The sequence below is a fragment of the Lepisosteus oculatus genome, chromosome 6 (genome assembly GCF_040954835.1).
Source record: "Lepisosteus oculatus isolate fLepOcu1 chromosome 6, fLepOcu1.hap2, whole genome shotgun sequence".
NCBI classification, from domain to species: Eukaryota; Metazoa; Chordata; class Actinopteri; order Semionotiformes; family Lepisosteidae; genus Lepisosteus; species Lepisosteus oculatus.
This window is the reverse complement of record NC_090701.1, coordinates 4,789,066-4,809,916: the sequence shown is the minus strand read 5'-3', so window position 1 is coordinate 4,809,916 and position 20,851 is coordinate 4,789,066. Positions and strand designations below refer to the sequence as shown.

General features: G+C 38.9%; 1 protein-coding gene across 1 annotated transcript in view; it reads right to left on the bottom strand.

Moving 5' to 3' along the window:
- Nucleotides 1-750: 750 nt before the first annotated feature.
- Nucleotides 751-20,851, bottom strand: part of dusp22b (dual specificity phosphatase 22b) — a 42,525-nt gene continuing 22,424 nt past the window's right edge. Inside the window, exons 4-7 of the mRNA XM_015354686.2 lie at nucleotides 13,409-13,458; nucleotides 8,993-9,067; nucleotides 5,268-5,439; nucleotides 751-2,737 (exon numbers count right to left, since the gene is read on the bottom strand). Coding sequence (XP_015210172.1) covers nucleotides 2,606-2,737; nucleotides 5,268-5,439; nucleotides 8,993-9,067; nucleotides 13,409-13,458 — 429 coding nt within the window. The 3' untranslated portion in view covers nucleotides 751-2,605. The remainder of the gene's footprint in view (nucleotides 2,738-5,267; nucleotides 5,440-8,992; nucleotides 9,068-13,408; nucleotides 13,459-20,851) is intronic.

Here is a 20,851-nt window from a genome sequence, read left to right as displayed (position 1 = left end):
GGCAGCGGAGACATACGCTCTGAGGAAGGTCAGTAGATCTTGATTGATTCTCTCCGCCTGACCGTTAGCTGCAGGGTGATATCCGCAATAGTGAGCGGGGAAGTGAGAAAAGAGGGGAACAGATATATAGTAATGGGAGTGAACTGCGACAGGAAAATTAGTTGCGGCGTGAGCGTTTGTTTAACACAGTGCGCGTGGGAATGCGAGACTGTTTAGGAAAGCGAGCGATAAGCGTAACAGTCTAGATTTCAACAGGACACAGCAAAAAAGACCAATTTCACTTCACTGTCACAACACTTATGCCTCTCCGTGGCACTGCAGAGCAGGAGCCCCCAAAGAAATACATCAAGCAGCTGGAACAAGCTTTTCAACCATAATGGTGAAGCCTATACACTGGCTTCATTACTTATCGCCTAGCAACTAAAAGGCCTACCTGGGCCGCAAGGCCTCTCATACTGTTTATAACCTTTTTTGTGTTCTTGTAAGTCTTCCAATGCGTGACATACAAAGAAATCAAAGGAACACAAACACTTATGTTGTGGGATTTGGTTGGGTATGTAGAAATAACATTATTTCCAGAGAACAAATCCTTAGATGACCAGTCTCCTGGCCAGCAAAAATAAGAAGCTTTAAGATGATTAAACAAACATTTACAAACATGTTGATATACTGTGATTACTAGTATACTATAATATAAAATATATTTTAACTGAATTTTATATGTGATAATAAAGGGCTCACACCAGGATATTTCTGGCAGTCATTTCTGTATTGCATGTTAATGGAACAGAGCACGTCACAACACTTGGAACATGAATGTAACAGTAACGAAGCTTTCTGCTTTGCTTTTCAGAGTATAGAAAGATTTACAATAAACATATCGTGTGGTCCATTTTTTGGTTTCTTTACTGAAGAGCAGATATAAGTACGCAATGTGCAGTAGAAAATGATCTGTGTGTCATGTGGACAGCAGGTGGTTAAAAAATGTCAAGCAACATCAAATCAGTCAAATTCAAAGATCCTGCTTCTTAACCTCTAATGACACTGCACAAAACCACACATCTTTTAACTGCTTTTTCCTGTGGGGTGACAAAGAGCTTTGGATCAAATGTCCTCATGCTGTCACAAATCACACTTCAGATCTACGTACATAGAGGTACAGAGGCAGAAAATGTAGGATGAAAGCAGGCAGGAAGAACTGGTGAAAAACAAGGGAGACATGACACTGGTGATGCCACATTAAAAATCACTTGAGTGGATCACGGTCAAGCCATGGATGACTGATAAATCAAAATGTCGACAAAAACAGTCCATATCCCAAATCCATATTCATGTTCTAAAAACATGCATTCACAAATGATAAGCCATCCTTGTAAGTCTTTTGCGATGTTCAGCATTCTTGTAAAATATACCTTACACCTGCTGCCTGCACACCCTTGAGGCGGTCTGAGTTTGCACATCAGCCAGGTCCGCTTTTGTCCTTTGTGCATAAGAGGTACTAACGCTTCAACAACCATGCCTTGTGTGAGGTTATTTGCTTCAGCCTTATTTCCCCTACATTCCACAGCACAGAGGCCTAGTCTGCTAGTACTTTACAGTCCTCAGGAGACATGGGATACGCCATGTGCTGCACCACTACTTGTACTTTGGAAAGGGTGGGTGACACTATTCTCATTTTGGTAGGGCATTGGAAATGTATGCTACGCATATGTGGGTAATAACAGGAGTCTATGTATGTTTAAGCGTGTATAATTGTATGATGTAATTTCTAAAAAACATAGCCCAGATTATAGGCACAACAGGCACCCCAGGGTGTTGGCTGTACTCTAATTTGACACTGGGAGTGTCTGAGCAAACCCAAAGATGCTGCTGTATGTTAGACGTAATTATAGTATTACCAAATGATGATTCTTGTTTTATATTCGGAAAATTTCTCCTTAGCTTTAAAGGCTGTTGTGCTTGCGATCTCACTATAGGAAAATTCCATAGGTTGAAGAATTGAGCAACAAGAAAACACTTCAGCTCTTCAGGCTGTAAACTTAAAAAGACTTCTTAAGTTTTCTAAATATTTTACAGAACCCCACATTAATGAAAAGCAATACATTTCCATTTTTTACACACTGCTCTCCATCAAGTTTATTTTACATTATGACACATTTTACATCTCACTTTCGATGATTAAAAATATTTTAAATTCTCATTGGTTAGCAAATTTCAAAAACTTTACATGTACCATAAAAAGCATGTTTTTAAATGGTAGATTGTCAAATCCCTTTGTGTGTCTTAAAAGTGTGAAACATAACTGTTATTTTCTTTTTACATACTGCAGATCAGGAAGTAGATTTGAGCAGTAGAGCTACCCAAACGAGTGGACCAAAGCAGAACTCCCTTGATAGTGCACCAGGAAACATGACTTACAAAAGACCAGTAAGTCAATCCTATCCCCCTTTCACCCTACTAAAAGAACTGATCACAGAAAATAAAACAACTGTTCCATTTACCACCTGTATAAATTAAATATTGTGATTGGCTTAAAAGGGGTTTACTCCACAGGAGGAGTCAGAAGTCCATAAAGCCATGCACTGGAGCGCTCAGGATGACACTGTCAAGTGTTTCCTGTCCCAGCAGAGCTGCCCACCATGCTGTTTGGCTTGTTACTCTTGGATAGCAGGGATTTCACTTCTTCTTCATCATTAAATGGATTTTGCTTGTACCTCTCTTTCAGCCACTTCCTGAACTAAAAAAAAAGAAACAAATGCGCATCAACATCTGTTACATTATTTAGGAGTTAAGACGAAGGACATTGAGGAGAACATTTATTAATACCAGTAGTACATTTCTTCACGTGAGAATGCTTTTCAAAACTCCATGCAAAGAATTAGGCTTTTTTGGTACTCCGATTGTAGGACTGCAGCGTAAAAGTATAAAAACATTAAAAAAGCATGCATTCTTGGATTAAAACATCTACACTAATTTAAGGATGTGAACATATTTTGCAGAAAGGTCTGTATTTAGAACTGTAAAGGAAGAATTGCAGGCTGTAAGTTCCAGTACTAGGAACATTATCAGGATGTACTCATGATCAAAGACATCTTTCTATACACTTTGCTAACATTCATTTAATTTTAATTACATGGTTACAATCAGAGTTAAGAACACAGTCTGTTTCGCCTACCGTGTCTTATCTTTTTTTATTCAAATGAAGGCAGGTTTATTTTATGTGGTTATGCCAGGAACTTATTGATGCCATTTGTGCTGTAGTTAAGGCATGAAAGGTAATTTTGTGACCTTTCCTTGTACTGGTAATATTTGAATCATAGAATTTTAACTGTTTTCCATTTGTGATCAGAAAACAGTGGAAACTTTTTGTACATAATGGTGTTTTTTTTATACTGTCCTATGGAGTGATAACAACTGACACTACCTGCTCTTCTGAAGACTACAAAAATGATAAATATACTGCAAAATATGAAGTCAAAATGTTATGTTTATTTAAACAGATATGAAAGTGCTATGTTTTAAAACCTCATGCCTATACATGCAAATAGATTCCAACAATATAAAATAATACTGAATAATATTCTTTCCCACTTCTGGTGGGAGGTTAACTATGAACTAACTATGAACTATGTAGTCCTATGAATTTTTCATTAAGTATAACATCTCAGATGGACTGGGGGCAAATTAATTGCAATAGCCAATGCTTATTCTGCAAAAGCATAACACAGAGAGAAAAGCAAACAAACGTATTGCATATTTAACTACACAACTTGAAAGACAAAAATTAAGCTACATTTTCTTCCCCTTTGAATGTACCAAATAAACCTCAGCCAACCTATTAAAAGTTCAATGTCTGTGGCAAGTCAGGCTCTGATTATACTAAAGACTGATGCAAGTTGAACATATTTGTTCAAATAGTATAGTCACACCTGTTCACTTAATTTGCTTTTATTAACTAAATATTGGTATTTAAGAAATCACTATTCTTGAACTCATTTTATTTCATAAAGCAGTATTTGCAATATTTTGAAAATCTGGTCTCACACAGGTGATCTGTTTTGTGGGTTATTTCTACTACATACAGTACATGAAACCGTGCAGTGGCTAGACATCCAACCTGGGTATTGTAAGCTGAGGTGAAAGAGATATCAAAGAATAGAAACTGCTTGGTGTGAAATCAAAACTGAGTAGTGAATTAAACGTACATAATCCATTTCTTCACATTCACCCCCAGTTTTGCCAGTTTCACTGTTCCATTATCAATTTCAATATCGGTGATCATGCAACAAAAAAACATCAAGCCACTGAAAGAGATCCAACACTCTCATTGTAATAGGTAACATTTCATAATAACATGGGATCAGAGGTTTTCTGAATCGAAACCTTTCTGTGGCCACTTTTGTTGCAAGTAATGTCTTACTCCTGCTTTGCAACAGCTTGATTAGAATTATGAAACATGGACAATGAAAGTAGTTCGCTATGTTCATTCTTTATCTGAGGCCCTCCATGAGGCCTCTCAAGGGAAGCTCTTTGAATAATTCTCTACTTTGCCCATTCACAAAAATATGTTTCATGAAATTTGATGATAGGTAAAAAAAAAGGTAAAAAGTCTTAATAGATGAATATTGCAGCGAACATTAACTGTGACTGTCAGATCTAAAACACGCACATCTTTCAGCCCACAAAGTAAGAATGTGACGAATGGACAGAAATTTGTCTTACACCTACTGGTAAATATTTTCCTTTAAACTCATTCTCTTAATCAAACGATAAAAATATCTAGTCCAACAAAGAACACTTGCTTTGTGGCTCTATGGTGAAATATCCTCGAATGGCAAAATGCTGAAGATTAACTAAATTTTGATTTTATGTTTTAATTTTCCGACTGTTTAAGTTCCCCGACAGTGTACAGATCTGAGAGACTGGGACGGAAAGCAAACTGTGGAAGGAGTGTGAGCCCAGCAGTGGAAGACTTGCTCAGAAAATTGTATGGGGACTCTACCAGCCCGCCAAAGTCCACAAGGACAACAGCTCTCCTAGAGTTGGGGTTTGACTGGGGTTGCACCCTGCAGAAGCTTCAAATCTAAATCACAAACGGCGCATTCTGGAAACGTGCAAACTAAAAAACTGGAAAGGGTGCTGCAGAAAAGAGAGAAGCCTCCTTGGGTCCCTCTCCCTTCCATTTTCAGAGCCGCAGCTGTCTTAGGAAGCAATAAATTTTCGGGCAGGGGGGGAGCCTTTGTCAGAAAAGCAGACGCTGAACTCACATGGACGGCTTGAGAGCTCTCGAAGTCTTCGAGCTGCCGGAGGAAGCCGATGTTGGGGCCAGCGCAGGGCCGGGCTGCCCGCACCGCGGACAGCGCATCCTGCCATCCCAGCTCCGTGACAGTCATGATGTATGCCACCACAAGAGTGACACTGCGGGAAACACCCGCCAGGCTGCAGGGACAGGGGGACAGCAAGCACAAGAGCTCAATTCCCCTTCTATATTTAGCCCAGCCTCCGGATTTTGTAAGACAAGGAGGCCCCTCCAGGCTTTCCTCCGCCCGCCACCCCCAACAAAAAGCCAACTCCATTCCTATTTTCACCTTTGTTGCGGGGTGTAACCTGGTCAGGTGAAAACACTGTAACCCCAAAAAGCAGCATGATGGCTAACCCCATCACTGACGTTCAAAAGGCGATGATTCGTGGTTGTTTAACAAATGGCAAGCGGTGTGTGTGTGTGTGAGCGTGTGAGAGAGCTTTTATAGTTCTAGCGTGTTGAGAAAAAATTTCAATTCAATAAAAGCTGTGGGGAAAAAAACAAGCTCGTTTGAAAACTCATTTCATAACCACATTCCACAAACGGACTGGAGCAGTGCACTTGCACCCACTTGGGTTATTTTCTGGTTTCTCCTGCATAGCTGTGCTCGCTTGCTGACTATGTCCTTGATTCAACTGAAAACTATGAAAGACAGTGGACAATTGTCCTGAAACTTCACACTACTTTCTTGTTATGAAATGGACATACGTCTCCGTGCAGGTTAAATTACCCTCCAGGATTGAGTGTAAAACACTATTCCAGCCCCTTCTGAAAGGGGTTAGATGGGTGCAGATGAAATCCTCTGGAGTGGTGCTTGGACAGAACTAGACCAGTCTGTCAGTTTGCTTGCACAGCACCACACCTTACATGGAGACAGATGAAGCTCTCCTCACGTACTTCACAGTAAAATTATCCCTTCATGTCAGACCTTGAGAAGTTGCAAGAGACAGCACACTCCTAAGCTTCTGCAGACGGAGATAAGCCTTGTTCTGTATTTTCTAAACATACTGTCTGAGGTCCCCAGGCCTCTTAACTGTCTTTTTATAAGAATGATGTTATCTAACATATTTAGAAAGCCCATTAATATATTTTCTTTAGCACCCTTGAAAGTTATTTTCATGTTTCTCCTGAACAGTTCTGCACAGTTGCTGACAGTGTCTTTTATATACTCGTGGTATATTTTGCAGTTTTGACCCTCGAATTCAGCTGTCGCCCACGCTTTTCTCCAAAACACTGAAACTCCTCTCGGGAAAGTTTCTTATGATAAATCTGCATAGATTTAAGCAAGATGTAAGCAATTTTCAATGGTTTTATCATGCCAAAGCATAACAAAACCATGATACCCTAATACTGCCATTCATCATCATCCTTTACCACAATTTATCACATTTCGCACCTTACTTTATTATTATTCTACCGTGATTTAGCCATTTTAATTTGCTACTCTTTGTTTTGTGTTTATACTGTACGTGTATTTACCACATCTTGCACCTCAATAAACCGTTAGAAGGGTCACAAGTTCCCACAATCCAGCCTTTCTTCATTCATGCACTCTAGCTGCGGTAGTTGCCTAGATACTAAACCCTGGAGAACAAAGTTCAGTGAGGCTGATCTCCACCTGGTGTCAGCATGAACCGTTTAACCCTTTTTTTTTAGTATTGTTTAAAGCAATTCTTTATTTAGCTCTTGTTCCTCTCAATAGTATTTTGGATAAGTATGCGTCCATGACATGCATGTTTGACTTAATATATTGATAAACAAAACAAATGCCACTCTCAAGTCTAATGGATTTAATCAAACATTTTAAGTGAGGGTACCGCAGTCAAATAAGTAAGAGGGAAATACAGGCACAATGTTGTGTTACTTTCTTCTCTTTTCAGCAGGGAATAAACCTTTACTTGTTTCTTTGCAGCCTGCGCATGCTGACACAGCTACCTCCTTGAACTACTATAGATCCAACTAGCTTTCTGAGACACTGTTGTGGGATGTTATGCCAATTTTAATTAATAATAATTGTTCCTTACACGCATATAGCACTTTTGTAGACACTCCACTCAAAGCGCTTTACAGATAATGGGGATCCCCTCCACCACCACCAGTGTGCAGCCCCACCTGGATGATGCGATGGCAGCCATAGTGCATCAGTACTCTCACCACACACCAGCCCTCAGTGGGGAGGAGCAGAGTGATGAAGCCAACGCATAGATGCGGATTATTAGGAGGCCATGATTGGTAAAGGCCAATGGGAAATTTGGCCAGGACCCCTACCCTTTGTGAGAAACATCCTGGGATTTTTACGGTAGTATAATAATGACCACAGAGAGTCAGGACCTCTGTTTTACATCTCATCCAAAGGACGGGGCCTTTTTACAGTATAGTGTCCCATCACACTGTACTGGGGCATTAGGACCCACACAGGCCACAGGGTGAGCACCACTATCACCATTTCCAGCAGAAGCCTTAGTTTTTCCCAGGAGGTCTCCTATCCAGGGACTGGCCAGGCTCACACCTGCTGAGCTGCAGTGGGTTGTCAGTTGTGAGTTGCAGGGTGACATGGCTTTTTTCCTGCAGACAGCTGGAAAAAGGTAGCCAACCAAGGATGTCTCCTGGCAGTACTGGCCAGTTGGCCAGTGTGACATCTTGATGTTGACTTTCTGAAGCTATGTCATTGTAATCCTTGCACTGTGTGGTTTTGCATTGCCCGGCTGGTGAACTGACACTTTTGAATTGGCTGGCAGGAACAGAACACACTTGGGCTCTAGGACCTTATCAATGCATTGCTGAGAACTAAGGCTGCTCTCAATCAGTACCGAAGACATTGTTGTGTTGAAGGAGAGTTCAACTTCCCACCAGTTGGCTGGAACAACGCTGCTGTTTGCATGTTGCTCACCATGGCAACACGTCGCCTATTTGCAGGCTTGTTGACCTGGAAATGGCCTTTGCCAGTGAATAAAACACTCTGCTACTCTCTTCGCCTCCACCTCTGATGTTCTCTGCCTGCAGAAGCGAGTGACTTCATCTCTCGCAGGCCATTTACTCCTGCAATTCTCTGGCTGTAGCAGAAGTTCTAATTCTGCGGATCGATCAGGTGGATGTGTCAGTCTTGGTCTGGCGTGGAGACCGTCTGATATCAAGGATGTGGCCTGTCCCACACGTTGTCGGTTTCTTGGTTTCTCTGGACTCGTCTGCTGATTGCTGAAGCAGAACATCTCATTCTCTGGGCGACCTCTCTTGCAGGCGGGCTGCCTTCAGTCACGACAGCAGCAGCCAAGCTGTCTTTAGTACTCAGGTGGGACAAGGTCTTATCTTTCACCGATCTTGCACTACTAAAATTACAATAAGGTCTTTTTGAATGCTAGATTTTAAAGAAACTCATTCTGGCAACTTTACATCAACTCAAATACCACATACTGAATGACTTGCATCCTAACAAATTGTAAACAAATTATATGAATAATCTACACACTGATACGCTCCTTACTTAAAACAATAGATAATATTCATATGCCCAATTGATTACTGGTGTAAAACATTTTGGGTTTTCATTGTGCATCAGTATACATTCCCAAAATACACTGTACACTTATGTACTGAGAAACAAAACATGGTTAACACTAATCCACTGATGTGCACTTATTGAAAGGAATAGGAAGGACACATCTCTAAAAATGACAGAAACATTCTACTCACCAGTGGACAAGGCACCCTTCTCTTTTCAAACGGGATTCATGAATAAACTTGATACTCTCTTTGAAATACTGAGTTCTGTATATGAAAACAAGAGTTAAATTAAATCTCTAGTATCTCTGTGAAACAGCATTTGCAACTGCTTTATAAATGTTCTAAGCAAGAAATATAGTTTATTTATTATTACACACAGATTTTTCTAGCTTTTTTTTGCTTCCTACATTATTTAATATAATGACCATTTTTATAATTATCTTGTAATCCATGCTACAACATGGAAATTTGAAAACTTTGAGCAAGAGTTCATATTTGTTCCACATGAATGCACCATAGTAATGCCAGTTCCCACATAAAAGTGCCAAAAGCTTTGATAGTGAAAAACAGAAAAAGGCGTGAGATTTTTCATTTTTTTCCACACAGGTGCTGAAATGTTGAACTAATAATTTTTATGTTAAAAAAATAACTTTCCACATTATTTTTACATTTTCCAATGTAAGACTTCAACTTTTCCCTTTGTTCTTTCCAAAACTGGAAATGTTCCATTGTTTTATTTTTGCTGTGACAAACCTGGTTTGTGATTTGATAAATGATCTCAGATTAGGTTACAAAATACACAGTTTGGCAAAATGGTTTGCCACCCTACATTATCACAATATTCATTTGTTAAAAAGATTACATAAAAGTTCTTTCCACTGCATGCAAAATAAAAGCATCAGAAATTTAATGGCATTAATGGAAAGCTCCAGTTCTCTTTAATCGTTGTTACTGAACAGCTGATGGGGTTTAGGAAGAGAAACCCCTGTATGTGCATGTTTTTTAACCAGAATAAGTTTCAAATTTCACATACAAGTTTCAAACACGAATCTGCTGCCTGTTCAAGTGCAGAGCTAAAGAGATCTAAAAATAACTCCTCTGTAGATGAACCAAAGTATCACAGCGCTGTGAGTTTCCTTCCTGAGCAAAGTGTCATGCTTCTGACTACTGTGGTGCTTAGCAGGAAGATAGTAAATAAAGTAAATATTGTGTTTTATGCATACGTTCACAACAGTTAGTACTCCTGGCAAATTAAACACCAGAGCTAATGTGCAGGATTTATTCCAGCAGTGGATCCTTGTTTATTTTTTAAATAGGCTTTTTTTTCATTTTGCAAGAAAGCTGTCGAAGTCTGTGAAAAAGTTGTCTGTCGTATAAAATGGTACATACATCGAATCTTGCGCTGACATCTAAGGACGATGCTATCGGATGTTGGCAGAGGCAAGATAGTATTCCAAAATCATCTCTTGGAAAAGTATCTTTCTTAGGATTGACAGTGTGCTGTCACTAATCTAATGTTGCCACAGTACCAAATGGCAAGAATGAAACTAAAATTAAGCCTGTGTTAGTCATTTGCTGCAAAAAAAGACATCAGATATTGTTCCAGTGTCTGCAGAACAATGGGGTATGAACTGCCACTGTGCTGCCTAACAAACAGGTGTTATTACAAAATGCACAGCCATTGATGAACACATGCAAATTTCTCTTTTACATGTGTAAATATCCATGTATCCATCTGCGGTTGTCTACCTCATGTGATGTGGTCCAAGCAAAATATGTAATGTGTTCTCCAGCACAAGCAGACAATTTCAACAAAATACAGGGGTAGTCAAACAGTTGTCGACAAGTATAAATGCCAGTTATTTTACTCAAGTTTTGCTTTCTTTCACAGATGGCAAAGGATTGTAAGGTAACTGTTAGAAACTTTGACAGCTTATTACAAATTGATCACATTGGTTACTGTGACAAAAAAAGTTTCAAACGAAAGCATAAATATCAAAGTTGGCAACAGCATTTTGACTAACCCTGTATTTATAAAACACAAACAAATGGGCAGAAGAGGTTAGAAATCTTCTACATAACTCAGATACAGAGTGTGTTTTAACACTGCTGAGCTCCAGAATTTCTGGACATCTCAGGATGATAATAATAATAATAATAATAATAATAATAATAATAATAATAATAATAATAAATATTTGCTCACACTTATATAGCGCTTTTCTGGACACTCCACTCAAAGCGCTTTACAGGTAATGGGGATCCCCTCCACCACCACCAATGTGCAGCATCCACCTGGATGATGCGATGGCAGCCATAGTGCGCCAGAACGCTCACCACACATCAGCTATCAGTGGGGAGGAGAGCAGAGTAATAACGCCAATTCATAGATGGGGATTATTAGGAGGCCATGATTGGTAAGGGCCAATGGGAAATTTGCCCAGGGCGCCAGGGTTACACCCCTACTCTTTTCGAGAAACGCCCTAAGATTTTTAATGAGCACAGAGAGTCAGGATCTCGGTTTTACGTCTCATCTGAAGGACGGCGCTTGTTTACGGTATAGTGTCCCCGTCACTATACTGGGGCATTAGGACCCACATGAACCGCAGGGTGAGCGCCCCCTGCTGGCCCCACTAACACCTCTTCCAGCAGCAACCTTAGTTTTTCCCAGGAGGTCTCCCATCCAGGTACTGACCAGGCTCACACCTGCTGAGCTCCAGTGGGCTGCCAGTTGTGAGTTGCAGGGTGATATGGCTGCTGGCATTAAAAAAAAAAACGCCATGGATGCCAACAAATGCCAAAGGATGTGTGCCTGCACTGTTCTGGAGTATCTACTGTACTTCAAAGGCAAATCCATGCTCTATGTCCCGTTTAACAAACAAGTCTTGTTGATTGCAGGTCAAGTTCCACAGTCTGGGTGGTGTCACTCTCTGACTGTGACTGAGATTCCCCACATGGTGGCGCACAGTGGGAAGAGTGCCAAATTCCCGGGATTAGGATTAGTTGTTCAGGACTCTTTCGCTGAGCCAATGACTCATAAAATGTCCCAGGCACTGGCAGAGCTGCGCTTTCTACTGTGAGGTACACTAACTCTCTTGAGAGGCATGGTGGAGCCTGTAGTACAGGACATGGAGTGCTAGGGCTTTGGGTTAGGACAGCTAGTCTCCCATGCCTCTTTTCTCATTGTTGAATGAAGGAATAACTCTCAGCTAGGGCACAGACATTTTGTGATTGTAAATTGATAGGGTATAAAATAAAAAAAATAAAAAAACAATCAGGTCCCCTCTTAGTGACAGGGCAGAGTTCAACCATGATGGGCTATCCAAGGCTGTAATTGAGATCCAATGGACTAGTGTGCTTTTTATGAATTCCAGAAGTAGAATTCCATCCATTTTCTCTGTGGCATCATAGATCATCAGGTTCGTGCTCTCTGAAGGCAAGCTTCCAAAATCGCAGTTTATGTGAGAGCCAATGCCAATCCGGTGTCAAAAGGTCAGACTCACATTAGGTCAATGAGGCCTACGGGGGTATTGCTGCAAAGGGTGGACATACCCAGCATCGAAACTGACCACTTCTAGGCAAGAAAATCTCAGGCAGCAAGGGTGACATGAAAAACAGCGTGAGAACGAAATGGCTTGCAAATGATTGAGGTGTATTAACATTGCAGCAACATTACAGTATTATGAATTAGCACAGCAGACTAAAACTCCAGGAAACATCTGTGTCTTGCATGTGGTTTCTTTTGCTGGAGAATATATGTTGTTCCACAGACACTGTTCAAATGGATGCAGGATGATCTACAGAATTGCAGATTACGCGATTATGTGACTTCACGGAATTCAATGGAGTAGGGCATACACTTCTTAAAATTTAGAGCTGTTAATTTTCTCCATGCTCCAATTACTTCTTTCATACAGAAAGCAGGGCATTTGTTAAATATGCACAAACCACACACTGTGCTAGCCATAGGAGCACGGCTTTGCAATGCAGACATAGACAGGATGTGAGTCTTTATCACATTTGAAACACTCACACACTTTATTTATTGCAAAGGTCACAAAAAGAAAGTCATTTTGGTAAAGTAACATAGTGAATAGCAGATGTTTTTCTATTCATCTTAACAAGGAAACAAATATTTTGCTTCTGAATGGTCATAGAGGTCATCCTGAAATAAATTAATATAAAGTGCTTTTGAAAAACAATACTTGAATAACTGAAATGAGGCACCTAAGTCACAAACATTTTCCGCTTTGATAATATTTTGAGCTATGATTCAAAGAATAAGAATAAGTCCAGTCAAATTATGTCAAAATGCAACATAAGTATCAGATTTCTGCACTGGTTTATTTTCAACAAATTAACCACAAAACTGCCACTTTCTTGAAATTCTCATATCTGTCTTCACTTATTTTCGGATTTCATTAATTCCATTTATTTGAAATAAAAGCATGCAACTCAGACATTTTTTTTTGTTTTCTTTAACGAAACCCCAAAATGTGTAAATTCTCTTGAAGTACTGTAGTTTCAAAAAATGTTTATTTCAGTACTGGAGATGTGGAATTATTGCAATAAAAGACTTCTGAATATAAAAGCATCATTACTTACAAATTTTGTGTTGGCAGATCAGCTGCAGGAATGCAAAGGTAAGTCACCTCCTGTGAACAGGAAACAGAAGTTCATGTTTGACGCTTTCTTTGAAAAGGTTAAATAAACAGGATCATTAACAATTCAATTCAATTTATTTTTATCTTGCGCCTTTCAAAACCAGGTTGTCCCAAGGTGCTTAACAAAGCAAGTGACCATACATGTTGTGAATACAGAACATAAAAGCCCAGAAAACAACAAAAGATACATAATTTAAGAACTCCTCAAAATGGAAATAAACTTATACAACCTACACATTGATTCTCTGGTCTATAGTACATCTTGGTTGATTTAAGTCATTTTCATGGGATCCTCTTTATTTGCTATATATTAAAACATTATGTACCAGGCTAAAATACTAATTTTATATTAATTTTATTCAATTTAATATATATTTATATTAATATGTTGGTGTAGTAGGTGAAAATGTTCATCATTAATCATCAGGTACAAAAAGATAAAAAATACAAAGAATTATCTCGATGCAGTAAGATTTTTTAACACACTGCACACCTATGTGTATTTCACAGAAACAGAATAAAAACAGGACACACATACAACAGTCAACCACAGATCTGTCAATTTTGGCGTTACAAAAAGTTCAGATTTCCCCTTGCCTCAATAAAGAGTAAGGGACTAGATCTGTATGTCTGCTTGCTCCAGAAAAGATGAGAGAGGTACGCTCCTCCGTATTCATGAGACGATATCCTGAGGGAGATGTCCTTTTAAAGGATGTCCTTCATTGCCCATCTAAACACAAAGTCCTTTTAATGGCATTTGACTCTGCTGCAAAATACACCGTTGCTCCTTCAGTGATGTTTTCACCATCACGTTATGTAGTACAGTACTGTATGTCCCACTCATATACAGTCCAATAGAGTGGTAGAGGGTCTTTAGAAATTAAACTATTTTTTCCATGTTCTCTACAAATTTGATGTAAAGGAGTCCATGAGAAATGATACCTATAATGGCTGAACAGCTTCATGCAAGTGCGCGGCAAATGAAGTGATTCTACTCGCGGGAGCCATCATGGACAGATGGCATAGCAACACCAAGCCACTATAGCACCCTATAGATAAAATGGACACCCCTGCGTATATTCAATATGGCTCAGCGCATACTGTATGTAGCTGTTTGAAGAGTTCAACTGAGTTTAAAAGCACCATGCACATAAATAAGGCTATATGTCACTCTTTTACACATATCTGAGACTGTGAAAGAACGTCAAGCTGATTTTGCATTTATACCAAGCTAAAAAAAAAGCAAATCGGGAGTACGATTAAAGGATTTGCAATTTAATGACTTATGCAATCACTGTAACGCTGCCCAAGCAATAATCCAACAGCGCTTATTCCTGTCACTGAAATTACGCCAGAATGCACTGCAATTCAAGAGAAGACTGCGCCAATAAAAGGTCCCCTTAACACTGATCATGCTCAAGATTCACACCGAAAGGCAGCATCAGAGGGGATTTCATGATTCATCAAAAGAGAGCTCCTTCTTCCTCTGAGCAAATCACATGCATATATAATAAGGAGACACACCCTCTCGGACACAAATCGAAAAAAAAAACAGCAAAAGTACAGAGTGGAACATTAGAAAAGGAATAAACTAATAAAGACATAAAATGGAAAAAAAAACAGGTAACCTTCCACTAATGAAATACCTGATAAAATGGTCTTTAACATCTGTCTACGGACCTGCCTGTTTCATAATGAAGTGAAATAACAGATGCTGGAAAAAAACACAAGAAATGGCACATGCAATTTATTCATAAAGTTCAAGACTACTGTATGTGATGAACCAGCCTTCCCTCTCTTCTGTCAAGTGAAAGTGCATAATGAACAACTGTGATGATGACTATGATGATAATTTGCCATTTTGGGAAAAAAAACTAGCATAATCTTGGCTTAGCTCACGCTACTGCATCTGCAGTTCAGCATCAGAGAAGAATATGTCTAACTTCAAACTGCAGTCCGGACTGCAGGCACCTGAAGTGGTGTACCGCAGGGAACTGTATTAGAACCACTGCCCTTTCTAATCGACATCAACGAGCTAGTTCCGGCTAGAGCTAATAGCTAAGTCTATTTTGCTGTTGCCAAAATTTCCTAATATTCCTATTTTATATTTAACTTTGAAGCTAAAAAAATAAAAGGGATTTAAAAACAAATTCTACACGGCACAAAGAGAGAGCAGGCAGTGACAATGAACATAAGGTTTTACATTCAAGTAGCAAAAATATTGTTGTGACTTGTTTGGAGGGTAGGTAGCAAAGTTTAGCAACATTTGCACTTCCCTGCTTGCTTGCCCTACATAAAAGGTTTGGAACAAAGTTTATATTTTGACTGTGTTTACCTGACGGTCTGGGCTAAGAGTCAAGTCAACACAGCAAAAGATGTGAGAAATGAAGGATGAAAAGTGTACTGAACTCAATCTTCAACTCAATTATTACATGACAGCTTGTGGTCTTAATTAAAAGGAAATTCTGATTTCCATTATTGTGGAATCCTAAGCTTAAAAATGTTCTCTCCTGTTACTGATGCAGTGTTAGAAAAGGGTTCTTGACTACTTGTTTCAGAGACAGAGATTTCTCCTGGGAAGAAACCATTTTTTAAGGTTTTCTTATGGTAGCTGCCACACATACTGCATAGTTGAGACTCACTGTCACTTCATCAGGCATAAAGCAATATTTCTGGGTTATAACCATACTCATGCTTTCTTGGTCTTTGCCAATCTGCCACATTTCCAGATTAACACCGGGTTTTTTAGGCACATGCTCAATTTACTTACGTCTAATCTGCATGAGTATACATACTGTATTAACACACACAAATCTAATAAAATACCAAGATACTTTTGCAGAAAAAAAAACATAACAGCTTGACTTTCAGGCTCCCTTCAATTGACAGTTTCCCAAGCTCATTTAGTTGAGGTTGGATTTCTCTCACTCACTCCATTAAAAAGGAGGCAGAAAAGTTTTTCACAATATAAACAAACAAACAGGATATTGTAATGTGCCTCCACAGCTGTGAACCATGAGTAAGCAGTCTTGCTATCGGAATTCGCTGAAACATATGCACCTGCAGATGATTACGATAAAAACTCAAGTTCTATTGGTGTAGAAACGATATTTTCACTATATGACTAGGAATGTATTAACCTTTTCCCCCTCTCTATGCCAGTCAACCTACACATTAGTGCTTTTTTCAGCTCCTTGAACACAGCTAAGCTATTACAGAGAACGTTAGGAGAAATACCATGTGGCAGTTTTTTTCACTGCCAGAAATTCAGTAAAAGAACAAAAGTAAAACACTCCGCAAGTCATAACATCCACAACACAGAAAGCAACGTATTCAATTACAAAAAAAAATCTGTTCTCTTTATTAGCAAAAATGCTACAATGCCTTCATTGAACCTTGACGGTTCTTATTAACGGTCTGACCGACGTCTTCATCTTCGTTTTATACAACTTATCAACACAAACGTGCAAACAGACATGTATGTATGTATGTATGTATGTATTGCCAGTTATTTTTTAGTACTCACAGAAAAATGTCTCATCACATTATTTGTGGAAAAGGCAAATTTCAGCATCCGCTAATTCCGACGTCTGACTGACATTTAATGAAAGCACTTAAAATGCACTTAAAAGGAAGGCATCACAAAATTCACAATTTCCTCTCACTGTCAAGTTAAGTTTGATTATTTGATCCCTAAGGGACGCCTGCCTCTCTTAAAAGATTGCATTTACATATTTTGTTAAAGGGCTCCTGCTGGGACATTTCAAGAAGAGATTAATTTTACCAGTGTGTGGTAAAGGGTTGATTTTGTTGATGTGGCCATAAAATATGACAAGCAAATGAGAACGGTTTTCCATTTTTTCCCACTTGCTGACCAGTGACAGGTACAGTGATTTGTTCAGAACTGTTTCGGCATGTTATGTAAACTGTATCATACCTGCCTGAACCTCCCACCCACTAAGTCAACCATCACCCAGCTACGCACCAAAAGGATAGAAGACTTGCATCACAATCCCTAGTGATGGGCTAAATTTACGTAACACCCCCTGCTCTTCCGTGCTGTAGGGTCCCTTGGGCTGTGCTCTATTCTGTCTTTTCCTGTACGTGTGCCGTTCAAGATAAACCTTTTCGTAAGAACCAGCCCTGGGGAATGCTGGTATGAGCCCAGAATAAATGCTTTATTTCTGTGCGGACCATGGAGACTGTTACGCACCGAAATTTCCACTTCAAATTTATAAAGCTCTATTTATGAAGGTGGGGCACAGGCCATGAAACTGCATATGACGGCTATATATGAAGTGTGCAACTCCTCTGAATGTAACTATTTCTTATGAAGTCAGTCTTTCTGTCACTACTGAGAAAGAAGACAATATTTCTGAGCATATATTGATTTGCTGCTTTTATCAGAATGAAATTGGCTAGCCCTTTTAAGATTTTTTTTTTACAAATAGTGTAGTAAACGAAAACATTTATACTGCAGCTTCATTGTGGCTTTAAAACATCACGGAATATCATTAAAATTCATCAAGGCATTCATCAAATTCATAACGTTTTGTGGGACCCAGTAGTCCTGGAAAACCAGAAGCATAATACAACATGCCTTTCCTTGTAATGTATTTACAATCAAGCATATTCATGTTGGGGGAGATGGAATTCTCAAAATGTTCTACTTAGCACAAAATAAAGATTAATGTAGTGCTGGCTTCATAAATGTTTACATACAGTATATTGGAGCTATTTTAATATACTGTATGCAGTTATAATATTCTAACATCAAACTTTTTTCTATGATTATTAAGGTCTTTGTTATATATGCAATTAGACTATTTCTATTACTAATGGTATTCAAAGTAATGGTAACAGATTTTCTTGTTCTTGTTAAGCATGGAGAAGCAAAATCTCAGATTTTCCTTCTCTGGGTCTTCTTGTACACTGATAATGTGAACATCTGTAATTTTCTGCGTGCTCATAAATGAATGAATGTGTCCTGACATGTTCAGCTGCTCATGAGATTTTTTTACACACCTCATTTGTGCTCTTACGGTTTAACTGTCAAAACAACAGTGCGTTTCAACATTACTGGCACCTCAGGACCAATTCAGACCCCTGCTTCTGCTGCAATCATAAGGAATTTACCATAGAAATCTTGAAAATGAAATCATTTAATTTACATATGAAATGAAAACCTGAATACATCTTACTTATCCTATACCAGTGTTTTGAATGAATGTAATTTTGCTAGAATCGTTTTATTACATATTGTTTTACACTTCACGCATTAGTAAAATGTGGCGACAGAAGCTTTAGGTCCTAAGATAGATCTCATAAAGGTTTGTTAAGAAACCCTCATCCTTCAAGAAACTTACAGGACATTCTTGAATTGACTCCCCTGTGTTAAGTTTAGGCGGATCTATACCAATATTAATTTAACTCGATAAGTGAAACTTTAAATGTAACTTTGGTACAAGGCTAAAATAAAATTATTTGGCAAATTCTCCTTTTCACTTATTCTTGTAGATCATACAGTTTATTTTTAATTCTAGTCTCTGAAACCACTTTGAAAACTTTCTTACATATTTTAAATCTTTTCTTTATTATAATGAGATTAGAAAATTAATTTTCATGTCTGTATTAAATTGACCGATTATGCTAGAATATTAAATTAAGTCCAAAATATGAAATACCAAATTAAGTTCAAAACCCTTTGTACAGAATCGTGACTAATGATTTATTTTACGTCTGTAGTGAAAGTAAAATAAATGTTAAGAAAATGTACGTTTTATTTTGCTTGTGAGCTCCCACTGTTGTTTTTGTTATATTTTTTTCTTGTTAATTTTCTACTCTTGAAATTATTCAAAACACATTTTAAAAAGCAAAACACTTTGAAGGGAGGCATTTTGTGGGTTTTTTTTTGAGCAACTGCAGGTAAAGGGCACAAAGCCATCGAGCTACAACATTCAAAACCCAAACAATTACACACAGAAAGAGTGAACCGAGTTGATATCAAACACATCAATTTTCGATATGTTTCCGTCTTCTGGAATTGAATGTAAAAGTGCACAAAATGTCTTTTTATTCATACCTGGAAAACACAGGCGTCCTAGAGGCCAAATGATCAAGGACGTTACAGTAGTCATAAGACCCAGTCAACTACAAAACATAACTGAGACAGGAAAGGTTTCAAGTGTGTAACACTGGAACCAACACAGTAGTGGCAAGGAAACTGCAGTGTAAAGTGATACTTTTTTTCTCTTTTCCAAAAAGTCATGTTTTTGAAACATTCACGGCGTCCTTTTTGTGTGGGTTGCGAGCTTCGACTTTGAAACCCTAAATCTCAGTCTTCGCTTTTTTTTCTGTTTCAATTGCAGTCTTAACCACCAAAACCTTCGCTTCAAAACTTCTCTTACTAGGCTGTGCCATTGTGATCCATTTCTGCTGGGAAGTGCTCTCTAACTCGCGGAGCTAACCCCAGAGAGCCTACAGGGCTGTTTCTCTGGATGTCGTCTGAAGTCCACAGTGATTGTGTGCAAGTACTCAAGAGGTGCTGGCTGCCTTTCACCTGAAGGCTCTCTGGCATCTTTTAATTCTCACACTCAAACACTCAAAACAACTCAAACAGTTCACAAGATTTTATGTAAATTACTACTCTACAACGGACACACAAGTATCCTGTAGATGTGTAGATGGATTTTTGATGCACTAATTGTTCAACTGTTCATTTATCTCTGCTCTCCCTCATTAGCATGGTTGGGATATCTATATTGATCCTTCTAAGTAATCTACATTCTGGCTCACTGCTTCACCTCCAGTCACTCCGAAGAGCAAGGCTCACACACGAGCTGAAAACGCATGCACTGAGGCACAGATTTTGCAGAAGGCATTTTGTCATGGTGATACAGATAAGGTCTGGTGTCAGTGGCGATACAGATAAGGTCTGGTGACCTGTTTCAGAAGAACTCCTGATAGTGCTAAGATAAACTGCAACCTGGGAGCCGGGCTCTAGCAGTGACACAAATGAGATCAATCACTCAGCCCTTATCATCAAGAAGTCAGAAGGCATCCCTTCTCTTTTCACGACAAGCACATGACCAAAACGCAACATCAGAAGTTCACTGGTAACAAGCTCACAAATAAAAGGTGTCAAACACGTGTCACACTGTGACATGCAGTTGTGTCAGAAGCAGTTAAATTAAACCTAAAAAGCAATGAACAATCTCATTTTGTCAAAGCTGTTGCTCACATGGGAACACCGATTCTCTGAATTGGCTGAATTTCTAACACTTATTCCCAGAGTTATTCCACAAATCCATGTAAGAAATCCCACTCTGAAGGAAAATGCAGCCAGCAGCAAACACTTTTACTGTTGTGCGCGGGATGAGTAGGC